This window comes from Andrena cerasifolii, chromosome 1, assembly GCF_050908995.1.
Source record: "Andrena cerasifolii isolate SP2316 chromosome 1, iyAndCera1_principal, whole genome shotgun sequence".
Classification (NCBI taxonomy): domain Eukaryota; kingdom Metazoa; phylum Arthropoda; class Insecta; order Hymenoptera; family Andrenidae; genus Andrena; species Andrena cerasifolii.
In genome coordinates, this window is record NC_135118.1 from 19,739,037 (window position 1) to 19,765,686 (window position 26,650).

Here is a 26,650-nt window from a genome sequence, read left to right on the forward strand (position 1 = left end):
TTTATTTTGAGAAAATTTATTTATTTTGAGAAAATTTATTTATTTTGAGAAAATTTATTTATTTTGAGAAAATTTATTTATTTTGAGAAAATTTATTTATTTTGAGAAAATTTATTTATTTTGAGAAAATTTATTTATTTTGAGAAAATTTATTTATTTTGAGAAAATTTATTTATTTTGAGAAAATTTATTTATTTTGAAAAAATTTATTTTCTCAAAAATGTGAGCTCGTGATTTTCGACCTACGCTTTCCTCTTCTTTTGTTAACAAAAACCAAAGCATGACACTAATCGAAAGATTTATTTTCTGAAAAATATGAGCTCGTGATTTTCGACCTACGCTTTCATCTTTTTTTGTCAAAAAAAAACCAAAGCAAGACACTAATCGAAAAATTTATTTTCTGAAAAATGTGAGCTCGTGATTTTCGACCTACGCTTTCATCCTCCTTTGTTTTTTAAAAACCAAAACAAAACATTAATCGAAAAATTTATTTTCTGAAAAATATGAGCTCGTGATTTCCGACCTACGCTTTCCTCTTTTTTTGTTAATAAAAACCAAAGCAAGACACTAATCGAAAAATTTATTTTCTGAAAAATATAAACTCGTGATTTCCGACCTACGCTTTCCTCTTTTTTTGTTAATAAAAACCAAAGCAAGACACTAATCGAAAAATTTATTTTCTGAAAAATATGAACTCGTGATTTTCAATCTAAGCTTTCATCTTCCTTTGTCAAAAAAAACCAAAGCAAGACACTAATCGAAAAATCGTCCGAAGCTCTATATTTAAAGATCGCCTGTGAATTTACTGTGCAGCAAACGAAAGAGACCACTGTTCCAAAGGGGCACGACCCCCCAGCTGCACTCCTCGGAGCGGTATCGCCTGTTTCCCGTCATGTCTAAAAGCATCCACGACCGAGACATTTCACCTTTCTTTTTTTTACCTGGAAAATCGTCCTGCGCGACGGTTGAATCGAAAGGAAAGCGGCGGGCGCACACATGGCGTGTGAAGTGCCGTTCGCGCGTGAGAACCTTAACGGCTAGAAATTATCTAAACGCGGCCGTAGATCGATCGTTCTAAATGGAATAATCAATCGAGCGATTATCAAAAATAGAATATCATTACGAGTACAATACATAACGAATTCGTATACCAACAATCAACAATGGCAGTCGCCGCGATACCACCGGTTAGCGGTGTGGTATCGCGGGACCGCCGGGTACCAAAAATATTATCTCACGTAGGAGAGAGAGCATCGCGTTCCGCGTGCATACGAAAGCCTCACGCAAAAGAAAAACCAAAGAGACGACGATCCTCCTCAGCTCTGGGCACCCCGTCCCCGCGCGGCAACGGCGAAACGCGGCGGGGCCCCGCTATAACACGCGCACATGGTAAAATCATGCATATATATAAAAAGTCGAGCGGATCCGCTACATATGCTGGCGGGACGAAACCCTCGCGAATACAAAGTACCGTTCACATACAATATACGTATATCAAAAGCAAGAAAGTATTATTATATATACTGTACACGCACGCGTATCACGGAAGTACACAGAGAAAAATGCGTATAGCTTCACTAATCACCCCTCGTCTCATCCCTCTTTAAATAATTTTCGTGGTCATCGTTACGATTCATCGAATTCCGCAATCACTCAGTTGTAAACCTACTTCGAATCCTAATTTGATTTTAGAAGTTAGGGCCGTCCTTCTTCTCCTCCATTCGCGATTAAAGAGTCGCCTTAAAAAAACACTGCAAGTGCCAACGAAATTGAATTTTTCAGGAGAAAGAAAAACGTCCCTGACCTTAAATTATTTACGAAATCCGATTTGTTTGGATTGATGAATGTGCTTAGGTACACGATAACCCACATGCATCACAAAATTTACTATTCTTTGCATTAATGTAGTCGAGATTCGTGGTAAAAGGAAGCGTATTTGTGGAAAACACTGTATGCGACAGCTCTTAGTTGTAGAGAAAAACTGAATGTGCCATTCATTTAAGCAGTCCAAGTGCCAGTCCTGTTTACTTGTAGCTTAACACTCGTTCACTGCCAGGCAAATGTAGCTTAATAATAGAGATATTTACATGGAAAATGTTAATAATTTCATAGTGGCCGTGGGGTTTTAATGGGTAAAAATCCCACACTACCCTGGCGCCCCCGGGCAATTCCCCTCTGAAGGAGTCGGGGTGTCTTTTGAAGATTTCCCCAAATTAAAGAAAAATTATAAAAAAAATTTCTAGTTTTTTTTCGCTTGGAGACATCTTCAAAAGGCACCCCGACGCCTCTAGAAGGGAATCTCCCGCGGACGCCAGGGTAGTGTGGGATTTTTACCCACTAAAATCCCACGGCCGTTAAAATTTTTAATAATTTACATGTAAATATCTTATTATTAAGGCTCTTTGGCAGAAACGCTTGGACACCTATTCACTTATTTTCTACATAGATTCATCGTGCCAAGGTCCATCGAAATCGGTGTCTACCGCATGGTCTACCCCTTGCTGGTTTCGTTTACGGAGTCGATCGATCGTAACGACGCCCTTTCTCGCGAGATCCAGTCGCTTCGGGGACGTTTTACACTGCTTCCTTTCTGAACGCAGACACAGGCGTCTCGGGCGAGAAAAACGAAAGGAAACTCTGAACCGCAACGTGTTGTGCATCGAAGAGCATCGAAGAGCATAGATCCTCTTCCCGTGCCTCGCTTAGCTTCCCCTTAGAAATCGTTATTGACTAGAACGTTAGTTATGATACATTAAAAATTGACACCCATTTATGTTATATTATGCATCCGCTTGGCCTTTATCCACTTCCCCGCTCCTCGTTCCATTAATTCTCTCCGGCGGAGGAAACGTTACGGGGCAGAATCGTTTCGGGGACGGTCTTCGATTCCTAAGGAATGGAAGAGAACTTGCGATATTGATTCCTGTTAAACGTTCTGCGAGGACAGAGTGAAGCCGACACACGTAACAAGTATTTGAAAAATTGTCTGCAAACAATTTTCACATGCCTACTTTGCTCGACGCTTTCGACGCAAGCGTTATATTCGAGACACGTAAAAAGTTATAGTTCGTTGGAAAATCCTGCATTTGGTACTCTTTCTTTATATATATATATATATATATCATATATCTATATAGTAGTACGATTCTTTAAAATGGCTAATATAAAACGTTAAATGATATTAATTGAAAGTATAATAATATCGTTTCACGTAATTTAGGCTAGCGTGTCGATGGGCGACAGCGCAGAAGACTTTCCAGCCCCTTATCGCTATCACTATGAAATTCGATAAAATTCTCTCGACTACCCTCTCATCGGTTAACGAGCATATTGTACGTACGCTATACACCTGCCGCGATATTCCCGTCAGCATAACACCACCATTGTTACACGCTAAATAGTAATAGTGATAATGATAATAATAATAGCAATAATAACAATGTAGACCGTTAACAATCATAGTATACGGGGTTAAATGTAGGAGGACGTGACGATAATATTACCTTTGTGAAATAGCACCTTTCCTAGAGACCGGAGACCTCGCGCTACCTCTCATTCGAAATTTTAGAGCCTCGGTAATACAGTTTGTCGCTCGGTTAGAAGCTTACGTTTGAAATAACATCATCGAATTGGCAATTGCCCGTCTGGCAAGCAAAATTCAACGGTTTCCCGACACATTCACTAGGCCCGATCTATTTAGAGGGGGCGTAAGTGGGGTAATTGTCCAGAGCGGTAATATTGGTAGAGAAAGAAAATTAAAATCAATAGAAACTTAGAATAAAGTAAAACTTTTTTAAAAGCGCTACAGAAGTCGACTTTCGGTGTTCATAATAAAGTAAAACTTTTTAAAAAGCGGTACAAAAGTCGAATTTCAGTATTCAATAAATAGGGGAGCCCGCGACAGGTTGTTACAGAGCAGTTTAAATTTTTGTCGTTGTGTATGCTGTTTTTGTAGACGGTTCGCGCGGTCCCACGTTTTTATGTTTTCGCTACTAATAGTAACTTCTCTATTTCTGCTTCAATCTTTTCTGCTGACTAGTCAGATAAATGTATGTAAGTTAATATTACCACGTTTGAATTAGTGTCCCTTTAGCTACGGATTCATAACAATTACATAAGAATACACCAAGCGGGTATGAACTTAGAGCATTTTATACACAGTGGTGTCGACCGGGGCTAGTTGTTACACAAGAAACGGGGCATGTCGTTGCACAAGAAAAGAGGCATTTCAATGCAGATAAGAAATACAACTACTGCGAATATTAGACAACTGGCGACAGTCAATATTTGTTTGCTTTTGTTTGCACTGTCTCTCTCCTTCTTCGAAGTTAAAGAACACGAGAAGTGGGCAAAAGCTAAAATTCCCTTTCATGTATGCATTAATTGTGAGTGCCCGTATAAAACGGACGGCGATAATTATTCACCTTTTTTTTTAATATAATTGATTCAATAGTGTTTTATTCTTTTCAACATAGATTATTCATAATTTTCTCTTTTATATTTAGTGCAATGGATTCTCACAATTAATAAATTTACTTTTGTCCAAGCAAATATAATTATATCTTAATATATAAAGCAGACAAATTCTATATGTTTGTGTGTTTGTCTGTGGCTTAAAAACACTCGAACGATAAACTCTGGGATCGCGAAATTTGCCTCAGCTCATTATGCCTGACTGATCCAGAGGAATGTGACCATTCCCACAAGAAACATAAAAAAAAAATTTTTTTTATACAATCAGAATCTAAATTTCGGGCGAAGCCGAGTAGTAAAGCTAGTTACTCATAATTAGCCTCTCTTCTAAAATTCAATCCTGTACCACCTTGCCCCTTACTGTGTAACACCTAGCCCCCACTCGGGGCACTTTGATACATCATGACTGAGCCATGAAGCTTTCTTCAAAGTCTTGGTTTTCGTTTAATTACATGAAACAGCGGTCATCTGTAGATGAAAGTACGTACTTCCAGTGAGAGTCATTAATAATATTGAATATCGGATGCAAAAGCAGTAAAAAATCGAAAAATGTAACTACCCTCGGTCTCCCCTATACCTACAAAAAAATTTCACTCACTGTCAAAGATTGTATATTAAAATAGTTATTCATAATTAAATATAAAGGGTGGCAAAAATAATCGTTGCCCAGTGCGGCGGAAGATCTAGATCGGGCCCTGCGTGCTCGGTATTGAAAACGTGAAATTGGTTGCTCGCGAGTACTAAATAGAGGAATGTTTAAGGCTTTCTCAGCCCGAGCGTCTCGCGGTCGTCGGTACAGGATAGCAGTCTTAATAATCGCCGATTCTCCGTTATCGAACCACGTCGATCGACGCGAAGCTACTCGGAAACAAAGAACGATGTCAGACACCGCGAAGCATACCTACTTTCAGTCTTCCTCTATAATCCAGTCTACAATTCTAGCACCATTGCGCAGCTTTATCCTTCGTTCGCCGTTATCTGTACGGCGAGCGAGACTCCGTTAATTAAACCGACTAATATAAGATCTCGTTAAAATTCGACGATTAGAGTAAATTATCGACAATCGCATGCAATTCTCTACGTGTCGCCTATTCGCCAGGAGGGCGGGTAGCATCGTAGGCGGTCGAAAGTCGCAACCCTCTATTCGTATACTTGTCCGCGCACTGCTAGGAATAAAATCAGATTACAATCAGAGATTTACGACAAATCCGTGGGAATTACTGCGCGGCGCTGAGACTCGCGAGTCTTCGACTTTCGACTACCCTCGCCGTCGCTGATCTTGCTACCTCCAATTGACAGTCCCCTGTACCACCCCAGAGCTCCCGGAAATCTATAACGCGCTAAACTTGCGCCTTTTACTTGAAAAATATACACCGCTGCTCCTCCAGATGCCTCTCTAAAAGCGAAAGCAAATAAATTGACAAAGTGACCCTCGAATGTTATCCTGCCAAAGTACCGTCTACGCTCCCGTTCTCGGGGTGGCGAAGCCAGCGACGGCGCGATTGGCTCGGGCAATGTAAAACTTCCTCCGCGGTTCTAATAACCTAAGTCGCAGTATTGACAAAGTTAGGACGTGTGAAACGACGAGGATCCGTTCGACCGTTCGCGGCCGGGGACGTTCGATGTACTTTCTGGCCGCGGGCTGCTTCGCTAGTTGGTGGACTCTGAGTTTGAGGACGGCGAGGATTGCGGGCTCTGGGCCACCGGGGTGTCCCTGCCGATCGTCGGCGTCAGAAGCATGCCCCGGGGACTGAACGTGTCGCAGTAGAGATTCTCCTTTTTGTGGACTCGTCTCACGTGGCTACGCAGGTTGTCGCGACGCGCGCTTCTGTACGCGCAGTGCGGACATAGATGTGGTTTCTCGCCTGTGTGCATTCGCCGGTGTTGGATCAGCTGGAAGAAAACGAGGAATTAGTAAATTGTTCTGAGGTCGCAGTGGAGAACTTTGATACGCGGGGCGGATGCGGTGACTATATGCCACGCGCTGCCCGGGGTTCTTCGTTCTGTCGCCTTTATCTAGGCGCATTGCGTGCATGTCCCTATTACGGTGCCGTTATATTTAAAGAAGCCGCGCCAAAAAAACTCGCGTAAATAAATAAGGAAAGGATTTTTTTTTAATTAAGTTAAACTATTAAACTATGCGTTGCGAACGAGAAGATTGCATTTTTAAACAGTTAAAGCATGGTAAACGTTTTTTCAGGACAGGTTTAAACGCTTGTCCTTATTAAGAAGCCCTTCAGTGCTCCTTCTGTAACTGCTAAATCTAACCTTGTTTTCCTTCTTCAGAAAGAAACGGAACGCTAGAGATTCTGGGGAACGCTATTAAAAAAAGGCACCGCAATTGGGGGCACAATAACACCAACAACGCACTTTTCAGAGCACCGAGGCCAAAACCTGTATTTTCATTTAAATTAAAAAAAAATAAAAAATTCACATTTTTAACCCGGAAAAAATGCCTTATTAAAGAGAAAAGTTCAGAAAACCAATATAAATTTTCACCAAGCAGCATTAAACTAAGAGAACTCAGTAATTAATTCATTCGTGAGCATGTTCGCTCCAAAGCACCGTAATAGGGACATCTACCCTAGAGCAGGTAGAAAGTCTTCAGAGTTCACAAATTAGAATGGGAGATCCGCGAAGATATTAGTAACCCAGTATCACTTAATTCCTGGTTTTACCGTGAGCTGAGCTAAAACAACCCTTACACTCTTCTTACTGGCGCGAAGAGGAATCAAGTGTCATTAATATTCATCTAGTCTCAGTCGCTCAGAACACACGTACTTCTACTTGCGATTAGTAAAAGGCTATCGATAGGCAAAGTTTGATACTAATGTTAAGGACACGCGGGACTACCCCTTCTAAGCAGAGACCCATAAACGAAGGTCCCGCATTTACGGTCAACATCCCCACGTACTTCCTCCGCATCCTGCTGAATCAATCAAGAAACGGCTACACCCACTACATACAGCCAGAACAGTAGCTTGGAAATTTTCCGTTCATTTACATATCTTCTTTGTCAAACTTTCCCGTCGCAAGCGTTCGAGTACTTGCATGGCCGTATATCAATCTCGAACACAAGCGGGGATCAGCGACGCGATCGCAGTCTATTTACATAAACCGAAAGTTTTGATTTACAGGGTGGCGGTAGAAATATCCGCGTGATCTACGGAATTCAAAGGGCGCGTAGAATATCGCCGGGATTTACGATCGGCCGGGGATTATACCGCATCCGCGCGGCGCGGATATAGAATATACTATAACAATCGCGGGTCCATAGATTCAAAGTTCGTTGCGGCGTTTTGAAATTTTTACCACCTCGATACAGGGGCTCGGTTGCTCCTTCGTCGCGTGAGATATTACCTTTTTCAATTGGACCGTGCGGAAAATGCAAATGTCACAACAGAAATAACGGTCGTCGCGGTGCCTCCTCATGTGCCTGCTGAGATCTACCTCGGAGGATCGGTCCGCCCCGCAAACAGCGCAGCTCACCCTGGTCTCCGGCGCTGTGCCCTTCGCGTGGGCCCTCAGGTGCCTTTGGAACGCCTTCTCGATGGTGCAGGCGTACGAGCACAACGAGCAACGGTACTCCTCCCTTTCGTATCTGCGCAGCGAAAGCCACAATTAGTCGGAACTAGTTGGCTACGATTCGACGAAGACGATCCACGGAATCTCGCGGGCCTATCAAATTTTACGCTGGCGGGGGTGATTTGAAATTATTCTTGGATCGAAGAAAAGTAATTATGAATAATAGGGGGCAGCAATTGGAATTTCGTTGAATCTCAGATATATTGTAGAAAGGGGGATCCTGAGTAATATGTGGTTTGTCCGAAGCCTGGGAAGATCAAACATTGAGCACTGAAATTTTCTAAAAGCTCAGCCGAGGGTTGGGTTCGTCTGTAAGGAGGCAGCCTTATTTAGAACGCTAGGTGATTCTTGGGAATTTTTTTTCTAAGAAACTGTTAAGCGGAACTTCTCTAAACTTTCGGGGTATTTTAGTCCACATTCAAACAATAAATATTAATTTTGTCGTTACACAGTTTTCGGTAGAAATGGAGATACAGTGGCCGAAATAATGATAGGTTCACTTTAATTGGTTGACATAAGCTAGCTGATTCTTGGGAATTTTTTTATAAGAAACTGTTAAGCGGAACTTTTCTAAACTTTCGGGGTATTTTAGTCCACATTCAAACAATAAGTATTAATTTTTTCGTTACACAGTTTTCGGTAGAAATGGAGATACAGTGGCCGAAATAATGATAGGTTCACTTTAATTGGTTGACATAAAAATGTGTTTTATGTTGTATTTTTGATTTTATTGATTATTATTTATTCGTTCTAATGCAATTAACAAAATACACAGTTCAATTGAGCAACATAATGTTCATTAGTGTCAGTTACCAATTTTCTATCAGAAAATTTGAAATATATGGGCGAAATAAACGTAGGTTCATTATATATTTTAGCATAAAAATTTAATAAATAAAAAGATTTTCAACTCCGGCGCGCGAGTCTCCCCATTTCTATCGAACACTGTATAACGAAAAAATTAATTTTCAGTGTTCGAATGCGAACTAAAATTCCCTGAAAGTTTGGAAAGGATCCGCTTAACAGTTTCTTAGAAAAAAAATTCCCAAGAATCACCTTATTCCTAGCGCCCTAAATAGGGCTTCTCCCTTAAAAATCACAAAATTAAAAAAAATAGTCATACGCCTAATAATTCTCGAGATACTCCAGAAAATATATTTTCGACCCCCAACCGTGTTCCTCTGCGAAATACGAGTCGGTACCGATAGAAAGTTGCAGGAAAATCTTAAGTACCTATACCTGACGCGTTGCAATGCCAGGGTACGCTTTTTCCCCGTGGGTGTCATCCCCTGGGCCACGTGCGCGGCCACGTGGGTCTCCATCTCGCACCTGCTGCTCGTAGTGAAGTCACAGCCCGAGGACGGGCAGGTTTTCGTTTCCCCTGGCTCCGTGCTGGAAACCGGCGGATGGCAGTCGACGATGTGCTTCCTCAAAGCCGGCCTCGTCGGCGCGACCACGTCGCAGGAGCCGCAGGAATAACCGCGGTGGACGTTGCTCACGTTCGGACTGCTCCCACGCGACCTGAAAATCAATCGCAACCATCCGAAATCAACCCAACTTGTACATGCCCCGCTGCAAGCTTTCGCTAACATCCGCGCTATCCCATACATTACGCTAACAAAACGGGGGGCGGGAAACATATCCGAAAAAGTTTGTCCAGCTGAGTCATCCGGGGGATTAAAAATATCCCCCTGAATTTCGTAATCGGTGGCTCGCGAAGCGTCCGTAACTCAATGCCAGTCGATAGCCTTTGATTTACGGGTACCATTTATCCTGGATTCTCGGGGTATCAGAAACAGGCTCGCGTAATCAAGCCGGGGAGGATGACTCGCCCCTCCGCGATCGACAAATTTCGATGGCCCGGTTTCAGCGGCTCAGCAGCGCGCCACGTGGAAAAGTATGCGGCGCAACGATTCGCCTGGCCTTGGCGCGAACCCACGAGCTCGCGTGGAGAGGGTTGCCGGCGGTGGTAGCCGGGCTAGCTTATCTGACCGGCCAGGATAAAGATGAATTTAAGCGCCCGCGTTGCGTGCATTAAGTAGCTTCCTATGTAAGCCGCGCCGCGATGGAAGGGGTTGGTAACTGGATGCATACTTCTCGGTGTAAGACGAATGCTCGCTCTCCGAGTCGCTGTCGGAGGGCATGTTCGGGATTTCCGTGGCCTCCAGAGCCGCGGTCGCCGCTGAGAGTCTTCCGAGCATGGCGGTGTAGGCGCCCAGGACCCAGCCATTTAGAACCGGCGTAACTGTCCCCTCCTATCAATCGAAACAGACACTTATGCGGTTGCTTCGTTTCGTATCGATCCTGCCTGTTGTTTCGGGGTCGTAACGTGTTAAGTGTTCTCTTAATTAAACGAGGGTTTAACGAACAGTGTTCATCGTTTACGCTAGGGCACCTCTGCGAGTAAGCTACGAGGGCTTCAGGGTATTAACCGGTGGCGATTGACGTTCTGACGAAATCGCTGACGCCGGAGGCTTACAGACCCCTGTTTAATAATTTCACATCGTCAAGCCTGAATTTATTTTTAAAACAGCGTTCATTCGCTGTGCGCTCTTCGTTCACTGGACAGGTCACCTAATATGGAATAGAGATTCTGTAAGCGAATTTAGAATTTTTATTTGATACTTCTGAAGGTATACTCGGGGTGGTCAAAGAGCAGGTGGATTTAGGGGGAGTTCCCTTAACGCTGGACGCGTTATTAGCTGTGTCTGCAATATTTGAAAGGCTACCGAGCCGTTATTCCGCGTAAACCGCAGAGGGGTGGAAAAACAGCAATTAGAATTCGCCACGTTCCAGTCGCGTGCGCACAGCTAAGGAGATTGATTTAATATTAGGCATTTATTTCTTCTTACTTGAGAAAATCCTTGAGTCTAATATTGTATTCGCTAGTACCTACTGTGGTTCTTTTGGGATTCGTGGAAGCTCCTGCAAATATCTAGGCACAGCCTGTATGTGCAACGAAATATGGGAGCACAATTTTTTTGTTCTCATTCATAACTTCTAACAGTTAACAAATGCTGCCTCTTATAATGGTGTTTAAGCTGCCAAAACCAGAACTTCATCAATAAATTATTCAAAGTGCCGCAAGTCACTAAAAAATCATTATCGCGGAAGGCATTCCTTGAATTCGTAGTTTATTCCCCGTGTACCTACCTCGAAATCTGTGTTCATGACTAGCGCTTCTTTTCTCATTTTTTATTTCATTATTCTGTAACTTACTGTGATTATCTTTTGCTATAAGTATTCTCGTTCTTAATGGGCTTGTCCCGTGAATAAATAAATAAATAAAAATAAAAAAAATTATTTTTATTGATCTTATGAATTTTATTTTACCACACGATAACACATCTTTTTAAAAGAAACTCACTCGTTAGATGTACTAGCTGTGCATCCTACGTGACTGTTATCCAACAACTGAAGAATAACAGCTCTATGCGAATGAAAGCGCAAATGTTTAAACTGAAAGAAATGCCACATACGAAACTTTAGAAACATGTTTAAAAAACAAAAAGTCACCTAATAAGTTACCTAATAAGTTACCTTCAAGGTTCTTGCGGCACCCGAGTTTCTGTTTGACAGAATCTAGCGTTTAAGATCTAGCTTAATCTGCATCACTAAAGGCAAGCTTTTTTTCACTGTTAGAAAACAATCGCGCGATTTTCATTCTTTCTTTCCACCCTACTGTGCAACGCATATAATTTCTTTTTAAAGAAGGCTTTGTTTCCTCAATCAGGAGGAATGGTCTCTTTTAAGGGGTCGTTTAGGCGAAGGAAAAAGCTGGAGGCCGCTGGGAAATAAATCTAAAAAAGTATGGCGAACGTGGCACAGGGTTTTATGCTTGGGGCCATTCAGTTCTTGTGGCGTTCAACGCGGGACGTTTGATCGAGCACTTTCGCGAGCAAGCTCTCCTGTCAAAGGAGGATAGACGTGCATCCTCGATCTGATCCGCGGCGAATAATATTTGAAGCGATTAGCGTGCTTATCTACTTCTGCAAATAAGTACCGCAAATCTATTTCTTACGGAACGTTTCGCACGCCTCTACATCCAATCCTCTATCTCCGCACCTGTATCTGCTAAAAAGGACCACACACTGTGACGCAGGAAATAAATTAATCCAGGTCTGATTAAATTGATTGGCCCCATCGCGGGAAGTGATCGATTCGCGAGTCACCCGGCTAATATCACTTGCCTGTTAAGTGCTCGAAATGCTACCCAAATCAAGTGAAACTAAACGCTGCACAGCCACTGGTCGATCGGCGTTCCGCTTTGTCGTCGCACCGATCGACCTTCCCGCTAATCTTATTTCAGCCGCGGACAATCGCGTCTTCCCTTGCTCCTTTCCAATTGCGCAACCTTCCGTTTCTCTTCTAGAAACTCGGCCAGGTCCAGCTTCCGATAAACGTTGGCATTAAACGAACCTTATCGAATGTGAGGTAAGCCATCGGGTCGAGTAGCTTCGTGGGAAGATTATTGTTGGCCGAGCGATGGGAGCTGTTTGTACTTCCGCTGTCGCTCTCCTCCCCGGCGTCTTCGTTGTCGTTACTTTCCTTTGGTACGGAGGTCTGTATAATTAAGAGAAGAAAATAATTCAGCTTGTATCTCGCGGCTTCTCGCGTACTACATACTCGAGACTCTCAACTGTGGCTCTTAAAAAATTATAGGGGTATTCGACACCTGCTAAAATGTCATCAAAACTCCAGCAACCCTCTTCGTAAAATTCTAATTACATTTCCCTACAACTGAATCTCCCCACCAAACGCAAAGGTACCATTTACTTTAGGCTGGCGCTTATTTGGCCCCAACAAATTATTTTTGTATTTTCTTCGCGAGTAAGTAATATGGTATTAATTTTATTTCCTTCAATTGCATATCAGGGGTTGCTACCAGGCGTTGAATTTTGTGCCTTTTAAGAGCAGAAATGCCATTTTCTTTTCGACGTGTTATATTTTTTAAACAGACTTGCTTAACGTTGGAGTATTATTACCAAGTAAATTTGTGAACCAACAACTTTTGAAAATAGACAATGTATATTTGTAAAAGTCTAGTAGCAATGTTTACTAGCCAGAATGGCAGGAGGGCTGGCAAGGTGGGTTGCCATGTACTATTCTGGAGGGGTATTCTTGATATAATGAATATAAGTGTGAATTCGTCTTAAGGGGAACACCACTGTGGCGGCCGGAAAAGTAAGCCATTCTTAAGAATTATTTTCTGGAATAATATACAGTTTTCATAGGAAATTTTGATTACCTACCTTTAGTACGCTGTCTTAAGAGACTATACAGAAAAAAAATAAATAGGAAAACACCCATAAATATTAATATATTAATTAATCTTCTAAATCCCCCCACGCGAGCTGGTCGAAGGTGTAACTATGGAGCAGCAGGTCCGAAATCAAATTTCTTTTCTTTTTTATAAACTATATGAGTGTAGTTTCCGTTGTACGTACCGATTTCTTAAACAAATTACTTTTGTAAAAATGGAAATTCAATTTGTTGAAACTACACTCATATAGTTTATAAAAAAAAAACGAAATTTAATTTCGGACCTGCTGTTCCATAGTTACACCTTCGACCAGCTCGCGTGGGGGGTCTAGAAGATTAATTAATATATTAAAATTTATGGATGTTTTTCTATTTATTTTTTGTTTATAGTCTCTTAAGGCAGCGTACTAAAGGTAGGTAATCAAAATTTTCTATGAAAACTGTATAGTATTCCTGAAAAAAATTCATAAAAATGGTTTACTTTTTCGGCCGTCACAGTGGTGTTCCTCCTTAAGGGGGGATTGCGCCTTGTTCAGCCGAAAATAGGTAATTCTTTATGAATTTTTTGCACAAAAATGGTTCGACAAATTAATTTGAGGTTTGGCAGGCTGTTTTATTGTATCTTGAACTATTGTTCTGAATTTTTGTTTGACAGTGAAAAACATGGCAGATACAGGGAGAGCGTTGAAAAATAATCGAGTGGCCCTGACGCTGACGAAAAGTACTGTAAGGGTTATCCAAAATATAAGAAGGAAAAGAGATTCTTAAACTATGCGAATGTGACTATGGGTGGAGGTAGATTTATTGCCGTATCTGTTACCGTTCCTTTTTTATTTAAACAAGTTTTCTCCTTCAAAAGGCCATTTTAACATTTTTTTTAATTTTTCCTAATGCACCTACTACCCTTGAAATTTATGAATGTTGTTATAAAAATCTGCCGTTAATATTGCATTAAACTCTTTTAGGACGAAAGGAGGCACCTTTCAACTTGAAGATTTTTTTTATGTCGATCCTTCTTATTATTTATTAATTATCGTGGAATCATGCTAACCTCTTCGATGTTGGCGTGAGGTGTAGCACGTGTCACAGTCATCTGATTGCAAAAAGACAAAAATTTTCTTAAAGTTAAAGAATTTACGCTGAGACTGGACCTAAAATTTTATTATACTTTCTATTTACAATACTTTTTTCACGGATGTAAAGAATAATACGAAAAATTTGTCTAAGGAAAAAACTTACTTTTGCTTTCAAACGCTATAACTCTTTCAATTTTTCATTTTTTCCCTTCAAAGTGGTCCAATCCCAGCGTAAACCATCTAACTTTAAGAACCTTCTACCTTTTTTGCAATCAAATGACTGTGATAAGTGCCACACGTCCCGCCAACAGGAGTTACATCGTCGAAGAGGTGGACAAGATCGCCCAATAATAAATAAATAATAACAAAGATCAACATAAAAAAAAATATTTTCTGCAAGTTTAAAGATGCCTGCTTATATCTCAAAAGAGTTTAATCCAATCCGACCAACGGTTTTTTCAAAATAAATTCCTAAATATCAGTTCCTTTTGGGGCTATTACACGAAAATCCCCTTCAGCAAAGACTAAAATTTTAATAAAAATATTAATAAGCGGGTAGCAGCCCCTAAACACGATGAAACGTAATGAAACTTTAACGAACCCCGTTTCTTCAACGCAAAGAACAAAACCTTACTATCCCAGCAATATTTAAAAAAAAAAATTGAAACTCAATCACCACCCCGATCTACTTATCCACCTAAACTAACGTCCAAACATCCAAAAGCACCGGAACCGGACAAGATGACCGGTGACTGGAACGGTACCTCATACCTGATTATCATTTTCGTCCGATTTTTCGATGTTTCCTTCGTTGTCGTCTTGTTGTTGGTCATCATCCCCCTCGGCGTCTTTCTTGCCGGCCTCCCCGTCGCTGGCGCGGCCGGCGGGCTTGATGACCAGCTCCATGGGCCCGTACGGCGGCGCTGCCGAGGTGAGAGGTAACGGCACCATGTCCGGCCGCTGAAGGGGGCTCAGGGCGAACGCGGCCCTCGGCAGCAGCTGCGTCGCGCTCGGTGGCATAATCGGGTGCCTTCGGGCGAGGCGCGGGTCACCCCAAAGTTCACCCGCGGCGTGGAGACTCCAGATCCCATATTCCATCTGCAATCACCGTTCTCAACTGGGTCATCCGATGGATTCTCAGGCGGGATGGCCCCGCGAGCTCGGTCGGGGATCGTAGGGACGAGGAAGGACCTCCGACGGCACCTGAGAACGCCGCTCCGCAGGGGGGGGCGGGGAGGGGGTAGGGGGCTGTACTATTTAAAGCGACCGCCGATACGCTTAACCGGGGAGGAGGGACTGAAAATGGGAGCCGTCATGTGGTAATTGAAAAAGCGATACCAGTATCCGCTGCCAGGAAGGTATCCATTATGCGAGGCCAGTCGAATTTCGACGGATGAAATGCAGATGAGGCTAAGCGCGAGACGGGAATAGAGCGCCGGTTAATAAAGAATAAGGTCTCCAATCTAGCTAGACCAGGATCTTCTATCAATTACACCGGAGGAGGTTGAACTGGCTTGTACTCCGTGGTTTGGATCTATCAGACGAGTCCCTAGAGTCCGGTATAGTTGACGTAGCGCGGTTTCTTTCTGTTTAATCTTCGCAGGGGGATGTTTGTTTATTCAGCCGTGTCGTCGAGCTATTAGCGAGAGCCTGGGGCGCGGAGGGCGCAAGAATCGTCGATAATCGATGAAAATAATTCAAAGCAGTACAATGGAAACATAATTATCGCGTGCTCGTTAACGCGTTTCACCCTCGCTGCGATTCCTCCGCTACAGGGCGCTTAATAAATTAACGAAGATAATTTTCATAAAATCAGAACTGGCTTCGCAACGCCGACAGGCCGCGCCGGAGAGGTACTGCAATGTATCTCCGTAATGAGGCGCATACACGGCTCTGCGATTCCACGAGGAATCACCCCGGTCGAACGGGATCGAAGTTCGTAGCTCGCGCTTGCTTCGCCGGAAATTCCCGAACGGAGACAATGCCCGCTAAATCGCGGGTTGTTTCGCGAAGGAAACAGAAGGGGACAGCAACGTTCGCGCCTAAGTAATTTCTGCCTCCCCATTAAAAGCGAAGCTCGGCGGAATTTTCGAGCGCGCAACTGTCCTGTAATTGCGGCCCGCTTTGCAATGTTTAATAAATAAGTGCGCGCGACGAACGGGCACTGAGCTCGTTATTTATGAAGAGAGAGAGAGAGAGAAAAAATACTCCGCCAGCCCTCATTACTCGCCAAACTGTCGCGAAACAGTAATCCTTTTAATGACCGTTTCCGTACCGCGGGGAAAAAAAATAAGTACGCGTGTGCGATCGCTCGAAACGAACCCAGAAGGACTTTCGATCGCGGAAGTTCGCGACGCGCGCTCGTCGATGCGGATTGCCGTTAAAAATAACGCAACAAATGTCCCCCGCTAATAAATCCCATCGATCGGCCGCTTCCGCGGAACGTTCCGCTGGCCGCGGGATGAAAATTCCGCGTTACGTTAAATTAATCTGTATAGTTATGCGCCCATCGACAGCTCGTCGATACTCCAATGTAAAACTAACAAAAGCCGCGGCGTAACGAAACAAAATAATTCCGCGCAAGCGAGATGGGGCGGGTATTAATTAAAACAAATGACGGGATGAGCATTAAATTATTCTGCGAAAAAAAAAAAAACAAACAACGGATAGACGCTTTCCAAGCGTCGGTTTCCCTGCAAATATATTATCGATTCTTCGCGTGGAACACGATGTTTCTCGAGGAACGATTTACCTGCGCAATTTATAGCGGAATAAGGGGTTGTACTATTGTTTATGCGTTCGAGTGGAAGCAGAGGGTTTAATTCGTTGCTGGATTTTAAGAGGCTGTCTGTTAGGGTAGTAATTGATAGAAGTTCGAACACTGCGGGTAGGGGGCACGTGACTGAATAATTCGTAGGATACGCGAGGGGTGTAGTTTGCGAGGATCATGTAAAATGTAAGACTGCAGAGTGAACGACGGTATTAGGTCAGCAGAAATTGGTGTACGTACGCGGCGTAATACCTAAGCGGAGATTTGTAACAACACTGCGCACAAGCGAGAAGGAATTTCATTCGCGCTAGTGGAAGAAGCCGTCCGTGGTCAGACGTCCCGGTGCCTCTGCCCTCGGGAAGCGAAGAAACCGAATGCGCTGCTTCCCGTCAGCAACAAGAGGTAACCCGAATCGCAGGAGGATATTTCTTTAGTCGCCTGACGGGAAATCGTTACGTTAACAAAAGGAACCTCGGACCCGACTGCCCCAGGATCAGACGTCCCGATCCTCCGTCCACGAAGCGAGAAGCCCAGAGGCAACCTCGAAGATCCCCTCAGGCCGTCTCGTTTCGACAAACAAGACCCGTCGAAACGAAGCAACAGCCCATACGCAAAGCCGTGCCGAACTAAAGAAGCCGTCGACTCCGTCCGAGCCTCTCTAACGAACAAGATACCCATAGTCGTTCCCCTGAATGAAGCATGCAGGCAAGCTCCGAGGCATTCGCACCGCGGCAGGAGCAAAGAGACCACAAGGAGGAGTCCAGAAAGGAAGTCGAAGCGTGAGAAACCGTAACGAGCCAGCCTGGCGACGCAACGACGTCGACGGAGCTCCGCAGTGACCTCCCGGAGACTCCTAATTCGGAATGCGAGCTTGCGAGATATCCCAGACGTGCCCGGATGGTGGGCGAAAGTGAAACGTAGATGGTATAAAAGGATTCCTCTTACGGACGCCCGTCCGGTGGCCTACCGCAATTCAGGCCGATCGTCATTACGGTAAATCATCCCCCCGGTCACGGATTGCCCAAGAAGCAGCCCCGATGCCGATCTCCAGCGTTACCGGAAGTTACGCGGCAGTGCTGCGGCGACGAGTGACGTGTGCACGCGCGGACCGCGAGACCCGCGAGTCCTACGGAAAGTACGTATAGGTCCGGATACGTGCCGCCGCGGAACGAACTCGCGAGATTCCTGACCATTGGACCGACCCTCGTGCATGCATACTTTAGCATAACGTTCTCTATACAATATCCAGAAAGAGGGACGAGGAGCTGGATGAGGAGGTGGAGGAGGAGGAGGTGGTGGAGGAGGTGGCGGCGGAAAAGAGAAGGACGGACGGAGGGTTGAGGGTGGAATGAGAGAGGAGGCGACGACGAAGGGAGGGTCAGATACAGACAGAGATATACACCCCCCCTCTCGCCTGCCGCTCCTCCACGCAGTCCTACCTAGCTGACCCCTTCCCATTGCCCTCGCGAATCGATTTGTTATTGTTTTTGTGTCTGTGGTCGTCGCGGCGAGCGGGGTGTACATCGGGTGGGTGGCGGCCCGGAGACCCGGGGGGGTATCAGGCGGCTCGAGGGGGCGGGTGGTCGCAGCTTCAAAGGCTCCGCACGGTTTTCGGGACCAGGAAGGGCGAACGGGGCTGCTACCACCCTGGGACAAAAGGGGGGAAAGGGAATCGCGCGGTAAGAGAGCACTTCGGGCGGCTCGAAAGAGATGGACGAACAGGGTTACGCGCATCCCGGCCAGCGGTGCAGCTTTCCGCGTCCCGGAGCCCGATTTTAGTCCGACAATTTCGGTGGACGCGTCCGAGGAAGCCAGTGGCATCCGATCTTCTAACAGTGCCCGAACCATCGATCTCTCAATTCTTTACGATTCTTCCTCTTTTTTTCACAATTTTTTTTATTTTTTATTATTTTCTTTTTTAAATGTTACTCCTCGGAAGAGCATCGAGCGTTCCCGTTGCGCCGCTCGATGCCCAATCCCCCCACCGGGGGGAACAAACGGTTCTCCTCGCAGCAGGGTGGTCCCGCTGGCTACGCCACTGGCTTCGTTTCTAAAAAGGAGCGAGAGAAAATGGGCGGGCAAGGATGGAAGCTGGCACACTGATGAGAGAGCAAAACTGGGCGGGGGTCGAGGGGGTGGCGGACGGAAGAAACGGCAGGGCGAGAGGGAGGAACCGCGAGGCTTAAGCGGAGAGAGGGGTTAGTTGCTGCTGGGTGCTGTGCGAGGAGGGCGTGAGGGGAGGGAAATAGATCGGATTGCGTGGTCGGCACGAGGGTTGGCCCGGTATGAGTGCAACGGGAATAGAGAGAGCAAAAGTGAGGGGGCAAGAGACAGTGATGCGTTATACGGCGGGGAGTGGGGGGTGGGTGGGGGAGGATGCAGAGGAAGCGGGAACGGGAATGAGGCGGGTCGGTGGGAAAGAGAAAGTGCGGAGGTAAGACGGAGGGATACGTCGGCTTGACAGGTGACAACTGATCGGACCACTGACGTCACAGATCACTCGCCCGACCGTTCTCTGCACGTGCACAAACGGCGATTTATCGCACACATGCACACAGGAGGCACACGCGCGTGCATAGGAGAGCGGCGACGGTGGTCGCGCGCGGGCGCGCGCGCCCGCGACGTGTCGCGTGTATCACGCCGTTGCTCCCACGATCCGTGCACAGAGTACGTCGTACGTAAGCTTTCCACGCCGCGAGAAAAAAAGTACCGCGCGAGAGGCCGAGAGAGAGAGAGAGAGAAAGAGAGAGAGGAAGGGAGAGAGGGAGAGAGAGTGCGAAAGGGAGAGAGGGAGGCTGTTGTACAGAAGGAGAGAGAGAGAGAGAGAGACAGAGAGGGAGAGGAAAAATAAAAAAAAAAGTGGGAGGACGGCGCCGTTAAAGAGACAGGGTGAAACGGAACGGGGAGAAAGAACGTGGAGAGGGAGAGGAAATTTTTCGGCGGAAGTAAGTAGTAACGTATTTACGATGCTAACCGGCCGATAGCCCCGCGCGACGCCTCTATCTGGTTACCATTACACTCGGATGTATGAAATGCGCCAGCAGCATACACCATCCCCCCACAATAGCCCTATTTATGATTGGGCAAAATTGCTTTCCATGCGCAGAATAAAATCGCGCGCGGCCAGAGGAAAAATCCGCGGGGGTTGGATACACGCGAGTGCCGCGACCTGCGCCGCGCGTCCCCCGACTCGGTCCCCTCGAGTCCCCAAGCCGTGGAGCATCGTGCCGCCGCGTCTGATTTACTGCAAAACAATCGTCCACTCGAGGACGACCCTCGTTCGTCTGATTTTCTTTGCGGTGCACCCTCGCAAAATTCGGGAAAAATTAAATATGGCGAGTGCTCGCGGTCATGCGCAGACCGCGCCCCCGGCCGCCGCTTCCGCCCCGCCAATCACCGGGCGACAGCTGATCTCAGTGAAATTCCGTTGGCGGCGCTGGCCTCGTTCGAGGATGCGAGCGCGTATCTTGCAGCGCTCGCTGAGATAGCTCACCTATTATCTTGCTGCGATTTCTTCGACGAGAGAATTACTTTGAGATGTTCCTCTCCGCCTGGTAGCGTTTACTGGTCCTAATTTCTATGATGACTGAAGGCGATATTTCCATATGAAACTCCATCGCGATAATCAGTGCTGCATTAATTTCCAAAATATGGCGACGTTCACTTCGAATTTGTCGTATCTGCATTTTCGTTAGAATAGTGGTGACGTCGTGCCTACGTCAAGAATTTCATGATTTTCATGCAGTACTTATGAATATACGAGATCTCGCGGAACTGTAGATACGAATTGTGCAATAGAATCCTCACAATTAGTTTTCCACGTATCGCACCGAAAAGACCAATTAGTTCCCGGACTTGAATCGGTCAGAGCAGTTTTCGTTCATTTCGCAAGTTACGCTGCTCGATTCAGTTCGAACCTGCAGCTCTTCCAACATCCCACATTCGTCTGTCACAAATATAAAGGAATTTCGAATTTAATAGTAAGAAAGCAAGTTAAATTTTATTGTATAAAAATACTAAACATATCATTTTTATGTACGAAACTAACGACGAGTATTTTCTAATCACATCAAACATATTAAATCTGTTTTACAAGCGATCAGGGTTCTCGTCGTACGCACGAACTTACAAGTTCGATATCGCGGCGCTGAAACTTTTTCTAATATTCCTTTAATCCGGACACTCTGTTAAAGACAAGGAGGTGGCTTCCAGTACGAGAGCTTGTAAGTCGCAGAGCTCTTTCTCCAACCTGGGAACATAATCAAATTGTATCCAAAGTATTCCGCAATGCGACTAAGAGCCTGGACCGACAATCGTACCTTTTGTGATGACCCTCGATATCGTTGTACGTGTTCAAAAAATCTTTAATACCGTCGTTCACGCTCTGATAAGATTCGTTCTTCGTTCCAATCAAATCCATAATCGACTTCAAAGTATCGTTACATAATTTTAAGGCCTCGGTTGTTTCCTCCCATTCTTCGCGCGTCTCGGGAAGAACTATGTTGTTACAGTGAAGCGTGTCCAAGCATTCCAGAAGAGAATGTAACTGCGACAAGATGCTTTCCAATTCTTTAATATCTGTGTTCTCTGTAAGCAGAATAAAACACGAACTGCTCGCGGCGCGCTAACTTTGGAAGCATAAATCTTTGTCGACGTTACTGACTAGTATATTTATTTGCATCCATAATCTGCGCATCTATTTCATTCTGGGCCTTGGTTAAATTTATTATATCCCTCTCTCTGGTTTTCAGTTTGAATAACTTCTCTTCGTTACGTTCGCGTTCTTTAGCCATCGCTGCCAGTTGAGAGACGTACAATTTCTCCATATCTTCTACTTTCTTCTTCAAGATGATATCTGTCATAATATTCTGCAAATACTCGTCGTAAAGGAGCATCAACTCGATATCGCTGCAATCGGCGTCTCCTTCCACCGCTGCTTTAGTAGGAGCCATCGATATTCGATCCACCGGAACCCTCCTTGTAGCAACTAAGTTAATGAACCGATTAGTGTCTTACGCGCAGTGAAGATTCACTTTGACAAGAAGCTTACGCTGAATTTCTCACTCTGTGGTGTAGCAAAGTCAAATGGTGCCATCGTCGACCTGTGACGAGACATGCCTGCGCGAATATTAGATGTGCTCTCCACTGTGGTTCTGTTTAGTACTTCTGACATAGGGGCCTGATGTCTGAAAGATGTACAATAATTATTACATGAGAAAGTAGCCAAAAAGAAGATCCTCTTTCATTACTTCTTGACTGCGCCGCGACGTTTCGGTGTTCCCGGATTATCTTTCTGCATTCTTTTACTGGAAATTATCTTCGTTCTATTGATTCAAAGCTTACTAGAATTACGCTGTGTATCGTGACATTAGCTTTAATCAGTTCTATGCAGTAAGGATTGGAAAAGGTACCAGCTAAAGCTCGAAATTAATGTTAGGAATAACAGCAGTGCACAGCAGTTAGAAAATTGTCGGTTGAATCCGTTCGAATTCTTCAACTTTCTCCTTGTGGAGAGCCGCCACGAGAGGCGCTCCCAGCGCCTGCCTTCGAACGTGATGTAGCCATGAACATAGGAATATAGGAACGGAGGAATAGTTGCGACTTAGGCGAGGGGAGTGATACGTATTCGAGGAGGGGGGAGAGCACCTGCATTTGCCTGGATTTGATTGGTTGATACCGCTAATTATGAAAAAGTGTTTGCTACAGATTAGTACATACATACGTCTAATTGTAAGTATATACCAACGAAGTGATTATTCACGAATGTAAATTTTAAAAATAATGAAAATTAAAGAGAAATATGCATCTATAATTATTAAAATATATGAGGTGAGTACGCGCTGCATACCACACTACGAGAAACGCTTCGAATATGGCTGCCACTATCCCTACTTGCGACGCGACAAACGTTCATCATTACACATCACTGCGCTTGTGCGAAGCAGCAGCCAATGGAAAGAATGCGTATGTTACCTTGTATGTTACCTGGGCCCCTGCCGCAAGGATATCACCCCCCCCAACTATTCCACCGTCTCTATATTCCTATGTCCATGGTTTACACCTTCAAAGAAAGACTAAACGTCTAACAGAGAGTAGTCTAACAGTAAGACTTCCCACAACTTTCTACTTCAAATAACAGTCAATTAGGGCTGTTCGAGTACTCGAATATTCGAGTAGCTTGAAATTCGGACCGAGCCGAGACTCGGTTTCCGAGCCGAGCCGAGTACTCGAAAAAAGCAAGCGGCTCGAATAGAACCGAGAACTCGAATTTTTTCGAGCGGGCCGAAAGTACCGAAGAGTCCAGTGTATCGAGTAGTTTGAAGCTTCAGTGTTTCGTATATTTTAGAATATGTTTATATACTGGATAATGGTTTGTAATTATTATTATTATTAATTACGAACCATTATTCCGTTAATAAACGTATTATTATTATTATTATTATTATTATTATTATTATTATTATTATTATTATTATTATTATTATTATTATTATTATTATTATCCAGTATATAAACATATTCTAAAATATTCGAAACATTTAAGCTTCAAACTACTCGACACACCCGACTGCACAGTTCTATTCGAACCGCTCGAAAAAATTCGAGTTCTCGCTTTTCTTCGAGCTACGCGGTTCTTTCGAGCCGCTCGCTTTTTCCGAGTACTCGAACAGCTCTAGAGTCAATGCGATTCGATACTTTCATCGGAAATTTGGAGAGAATCTCGAGAGTGTCGAGATCTCGCCCGAATTTTTCCGACCCATTCCGAAGCTCGGGTTTCCGTCTTCCCGAGCCTCGAGACTCGAAACGATCCGCACACTTCTACTCAAGATTTATCAAGACTTTCAAGAACTTTACGTTCCGAATAATAGTTGAAGCGATTCGAAACTTTCGTCCGCGATTCGAAACTTATGTTCAGGATTCGAAGCGATTCCAAACTTTTGCCCGGGATTCGAAGCGATTCGATTTCCTTGGCGATTAGTTATGACTAATGAGATTCGAATCGCTTCGAATCTGTACAGGATTGAATAACTTCGAAGCGAATCTGCAATTATTCATCCCCATCCCTCGACACGAGGTAGGTATTGCGACTTGCGAGATATCCCGGCAGGACTGCAGGAGTGGGCCTGCCTTGATCGAAAAGACGGACAACTCAGTAGCCATGAGCCGTCATGAGTCAGTCGTTCCGCGTTCGCCAGCCGTTCGTCCCCGCAACTCCGGATTCAGTGTCGCCCTCTACGAGTGTAAATATTTTGTATTCGATGCAAACGGAATTTAGACCGACTTGATCGAACTGATAACAGATGACAAAATTTTATAGATTTTGATAATAATAACGACTATCAGTTATGTAAGTGTCCGGTGCATGTTCATCGGTACAGCACCTGGTTAACAGTTAGTTAATATTCTTTCGAAATAAAACATGCAGACCAACATGGAGGAAGAGGTATAATCATTAATAATTCAATTTCATTCTATTTAAATATAAAAATGGCACCATCTAATGATTGCCACTTGTAACTCTTATCTGTTATCAACACATTTGTTGCCTCGATTACATCGAACAACTGAAACATTAACCAATCACTTTAGAATAGCAGTCGAAATTCGTTACCGAATTTATTCAAATCAAATCAACTATTCACCTCATTCTTCTAGTAATGCTTACCCTTCAGTAGCATGAAATAATGGACAAGCGAAGAACACATTTTCCACTTGAGATTTGATAGCACGTTTCCCTTTTGGAATTAGAATTAAAATAAACGAATTTAATACATAACTTTTCATTTCCCTTCGTTTACAACTTACGTCCGTTATATTAAATTCTGTGAAACTAGTAACTGTATTAAGAAAATACCCTTTCTTTTTTCAGGGCGCTAAAAGAGAAATTCCACCAATGTTGAGAACCTTGTTGGCCTTCGATATTCAGTTAACTGAATATTTTGTGAAATGGGTGGAGAACTTTATGCCTATGAGGCAATTAAAAATCCATTATACAGCGTTGGAGGTGTGTTTACAATATTTAAACTCGTATAAAACCTTTCGAGCTTGTCTCCATTTACATTGTTATTTTTACCTATATAGATAACTTGTCATGGTATACTATGGTTCTCCGCATTGCTCGCCTCTATATGGATTTTTAATAGCAAAAGTTTGTACCAAATGCAAGTGAATTTATTGATAGGTAAGCAGAATGGTTTAATTAAACAACTACACGAACATACACTTTACGCGAACTAATCCTAACGTACAATGATTCTTTTAGCTTTACTCTTGGACATTATCATCATCGGCTTGGTAAAAGCACTTGTAAGACGAAGGCGACCCGTTTGTACTGACGATCCTTTCGCAATGGGGCCTGATAAATATTCCTTTCCGTCGGGTCATGCTAGTCGTGCGCTACTTGTAGCCTATTTCTTTATATATTTATGGCCCGTGCCTATGATCTGTTTCCCACCGTTATTGGCATGGGTTGTCGCTGTATCTCTGTCTAGGCTCTTAATGAAAAGGCACTACATTCTCGATGTTCTCACAGGCTTGCTCTTAGGCTACGGCGAAGGACTCCTTATGAGTCTTGTGTATTTAGAGCGTAATACTTGCTTAAGCTTCATATCTTGGATAACGGATGAGAAAATAGATGGCGCAGAATACGACGTATAGGTGTGGGTTCTTTTTGGTCGGTGAATGGTTTTTTGGTTGACTGAAACTGCAATAGTTTGGATTTTTAACCGTTCAAATCGATTAATGATACTTGAATGTGTGATATTTTAATGCTTCGTGGCCTGGGACTGGTCGGTCGAACCTCGAGAATACCAAAGCAGGAGAAACGGCGACGATAATATTAATAACGGTATAATGTTGGAGTGTTAAGGCTGCTGAGAAGATATTTTACAAAAGTCTGACGAAACGGAGAAAGTTATTTGTACGAGAGAAGCTTATAATCGGATATCTCGGAAATAAATCGCACTATTTTGTACTATATTCGTTTATTTTTCTGTCACGTGATATAATTGTTTTGACAACGACGATCCACTGTTATACTTGGCTGGTATTATCGTCATCACCGGTTCATTGATTTCTACGAATTTCGTAATAGAAAGTACAAAATCTTCAAGGCCGACAGATGAATATACTTGTTGCAGACGCTGTTTTTTTTGTTCTAACGAAATATTGTTCGTGACAAGATTCCAACGGGATAATAATGCAGTTTACTGTTATAAAAAGGAAAGGGATGGGTTCGTTGATTTATATGACGAACTTACGTATCGCTATGCTTGCGGAATATGGAAATGGTCTTATACATTTTCGTGTGTGTATAAAAATTACAAGCCAGTTTACATATGAATTCTACACGATTAACTTCACGTCGTGGTACTACGATTCGAATTCATTCTGCTGTGAAAGGTTACTAACAGTTTGAATGATACGACCACCTCGAACAGCTGAAGTAATATTTATTGGATATTCCTAGAATTATATTCAAGAA

General features: G+C 43.9%; 3 protein-coding genes across 8 annotated transcripts; 1 reads left to right on the forward strand and 2 right to left on the reverse strand.

The window, feature by feature from the left end:
• Nucleotides 1-82: 82 nt before the first annotated feature.
• On the reverse strand, nucleotides 83-20,256 carry LOC143369218 (uncharacterized). 4 transcript variants are annotated; one of them, XM_076812888.1, is made up of 8 exons: nucleotides 18,112-19,919; nucleotides 15,168-15,494; nucleotides 12,478-12,621; nucleotides 10,153-10,313; nucleotides 9,292-9,579; nucleotides 7,834-8,074; nucleotides 6,102-6,366; nucleotides 83-5,636 (listed from the first exon to the last, which is right to left on the reverse strand). In XM_076812888.1, the coding sequence occupies exons 2-7, from the start codon at nucleotides 15,492-15,494 to the stop codon at nucleotides 6,124-6,126; spliced, it is 1,404 nt and encodes a 467-aa protein (XP_076669003.1). In that variant the 5' UTR covers nucleotides 18,112-19,919; the 3' UTR covers nucleotides 83-5,636; nucleotides 6,102-6,123. The 4 variants fall into 4 exon arrangements, with proteins under 4 accessions (XP_076669003.1, XP_076668994.1, XP_076669013.1 ...); XM_076812879.1 differs by lacking the exon at nucleotides 18,112-19,919 and adding an exon at nucleotides 20,141-20,256 and having other exon boundaries at nucleotides 83-6,366; XM_076812898.1 differs by having other exon boundaries at nucleotides 83-6,366; nucleotides 9,298-9,579.
• LOC143369290 (polyisoprenoid diphosphate/phosphate phosphohydrolase PLPP6) lies at nucleotides 19,989-26,143 on the forward strand. Of its 3 annotated transcripts, none has more exons than XM_076813074.1 (4): nucleotides 19,989-20,111; nucleotides 25,037-25,171; nucleotides 25,249-25,348; nucleotides 25,430-26,143. In XM_076813074.1, the coding sequence occupies exons 2-4, from the start codon at nucleotides 25,061-25,063 to the stop codon at nucleotides 25,822-25,824; spliced, it is 606 nt and encodes a 201-aa protein (XP_076669189.1). In that variant the 5' UTR covers nucleotides 19,989-20,111; nucleotides 25,037-25,060; the 3' UTR covers nucleotides 25,825-26,143. The 3 variants fall into 3 exon arrangements, with proteins under 3 accessions (XP_076669189.1, XP_076669179.1, XP_076669171.1); XM_076813064.1 differs by lacking the exon at nucleotides 19,989-20,111 and adding an exon at nucleotides 20,991-21,146; XM_076813056.1 differs by lacking the exon at nucleotides 19,989-20,111 and adding an exon at nucleotides 24,344-24,610.
• Nucleotides 21,148-22,679, reverse strand: LOC143369255 (uncharacterized). Its single transcript, XM_076812971.1, has 5 exons — nucleotides 22,416-22,679; nucleotides 22,231-22,352; nucleotides 21,830-22,153; nucleotides 21,486-21,753; nucleotides 21,148-21,415 (listed from the first exon to the last, which is right to left on the reverse strand). Exons 1-5 carry the CDS (start codon nucleotides 22,463-22,465, stop codon nucleotides 21,337-21,339), a joined length of 843 nt encoding a protein of 280 aa, XP_076669086.1. The 5' UTR covers nucleotides 22,466-22,679; the 3' UTR covers nucleotides 21,148-21,336.
• Nucleotides 26,144-26,650: the final 507 nt, after the last annotated feature.

Bases quoted from the DNA above. Each gene is read 5' to 3' on its own strand.
- LOC143369218 (XM_076812879.1), bottom strand. From the start codon at position 15,494: ATGGAATATGGGATCTGGAGTCTCCACGCCGCGGGTGAACTTTGGGGT. The intron at 8,075-9,291 runs GTACTTAAGATT...TTCGCTGCGCAG, and splicing joins TTGCAACGCGTCAGGTATAG to ATACGAAAGGGAGGAGTACC. The intron at 6,367-7,833 runs GTAATATCTCAC...GTTTTCTTCCAG, and splicing joins GCACGGTCCAATTGAAAAAG to CTGATCCAACACCGGCGAAT.
- LOC143369255 (XM_076812971.1), bottom strand. From the start codon at position 22,465: ATGCAGAAAGATAATCCGGGAACACCGAAACGTCGCGGCGCAGTCAAG. The intron at 22,353-22,415 runs GTAATGAAAGAG...TACATCTTTCAG, and splicing joins CGTCGCGGCGCAGTCAAGAA to ACATCAGGCCCCTATGTCAG. The intron at 21,754-21,829 runs GTCAGTAACGTC...TTCTGCTTACAG, and splicing joins GGATGCAAATAAATATACTA to AGAACACAGATATTAAAGAA.
- LOC143369290 (XM_076813056.1), top strand. From the start codon at position 24,587: ATGCAGACCAACATGGAGGAAGAG. The intron at 25,172-25,248 runs GTGTGTTTACAA...TTACCTATATAG, and splicing joins TCCATTATACAGCGTTGGAG to ATAACTTGTCATGGTATACT. The intron at 25,349-25,429 runs GTAAGCAGAATG...TGATTCTTTTAG, and splicing joins GCAAGTGAATTTATTGATAG to CTTTACTCTTGGACATTATC.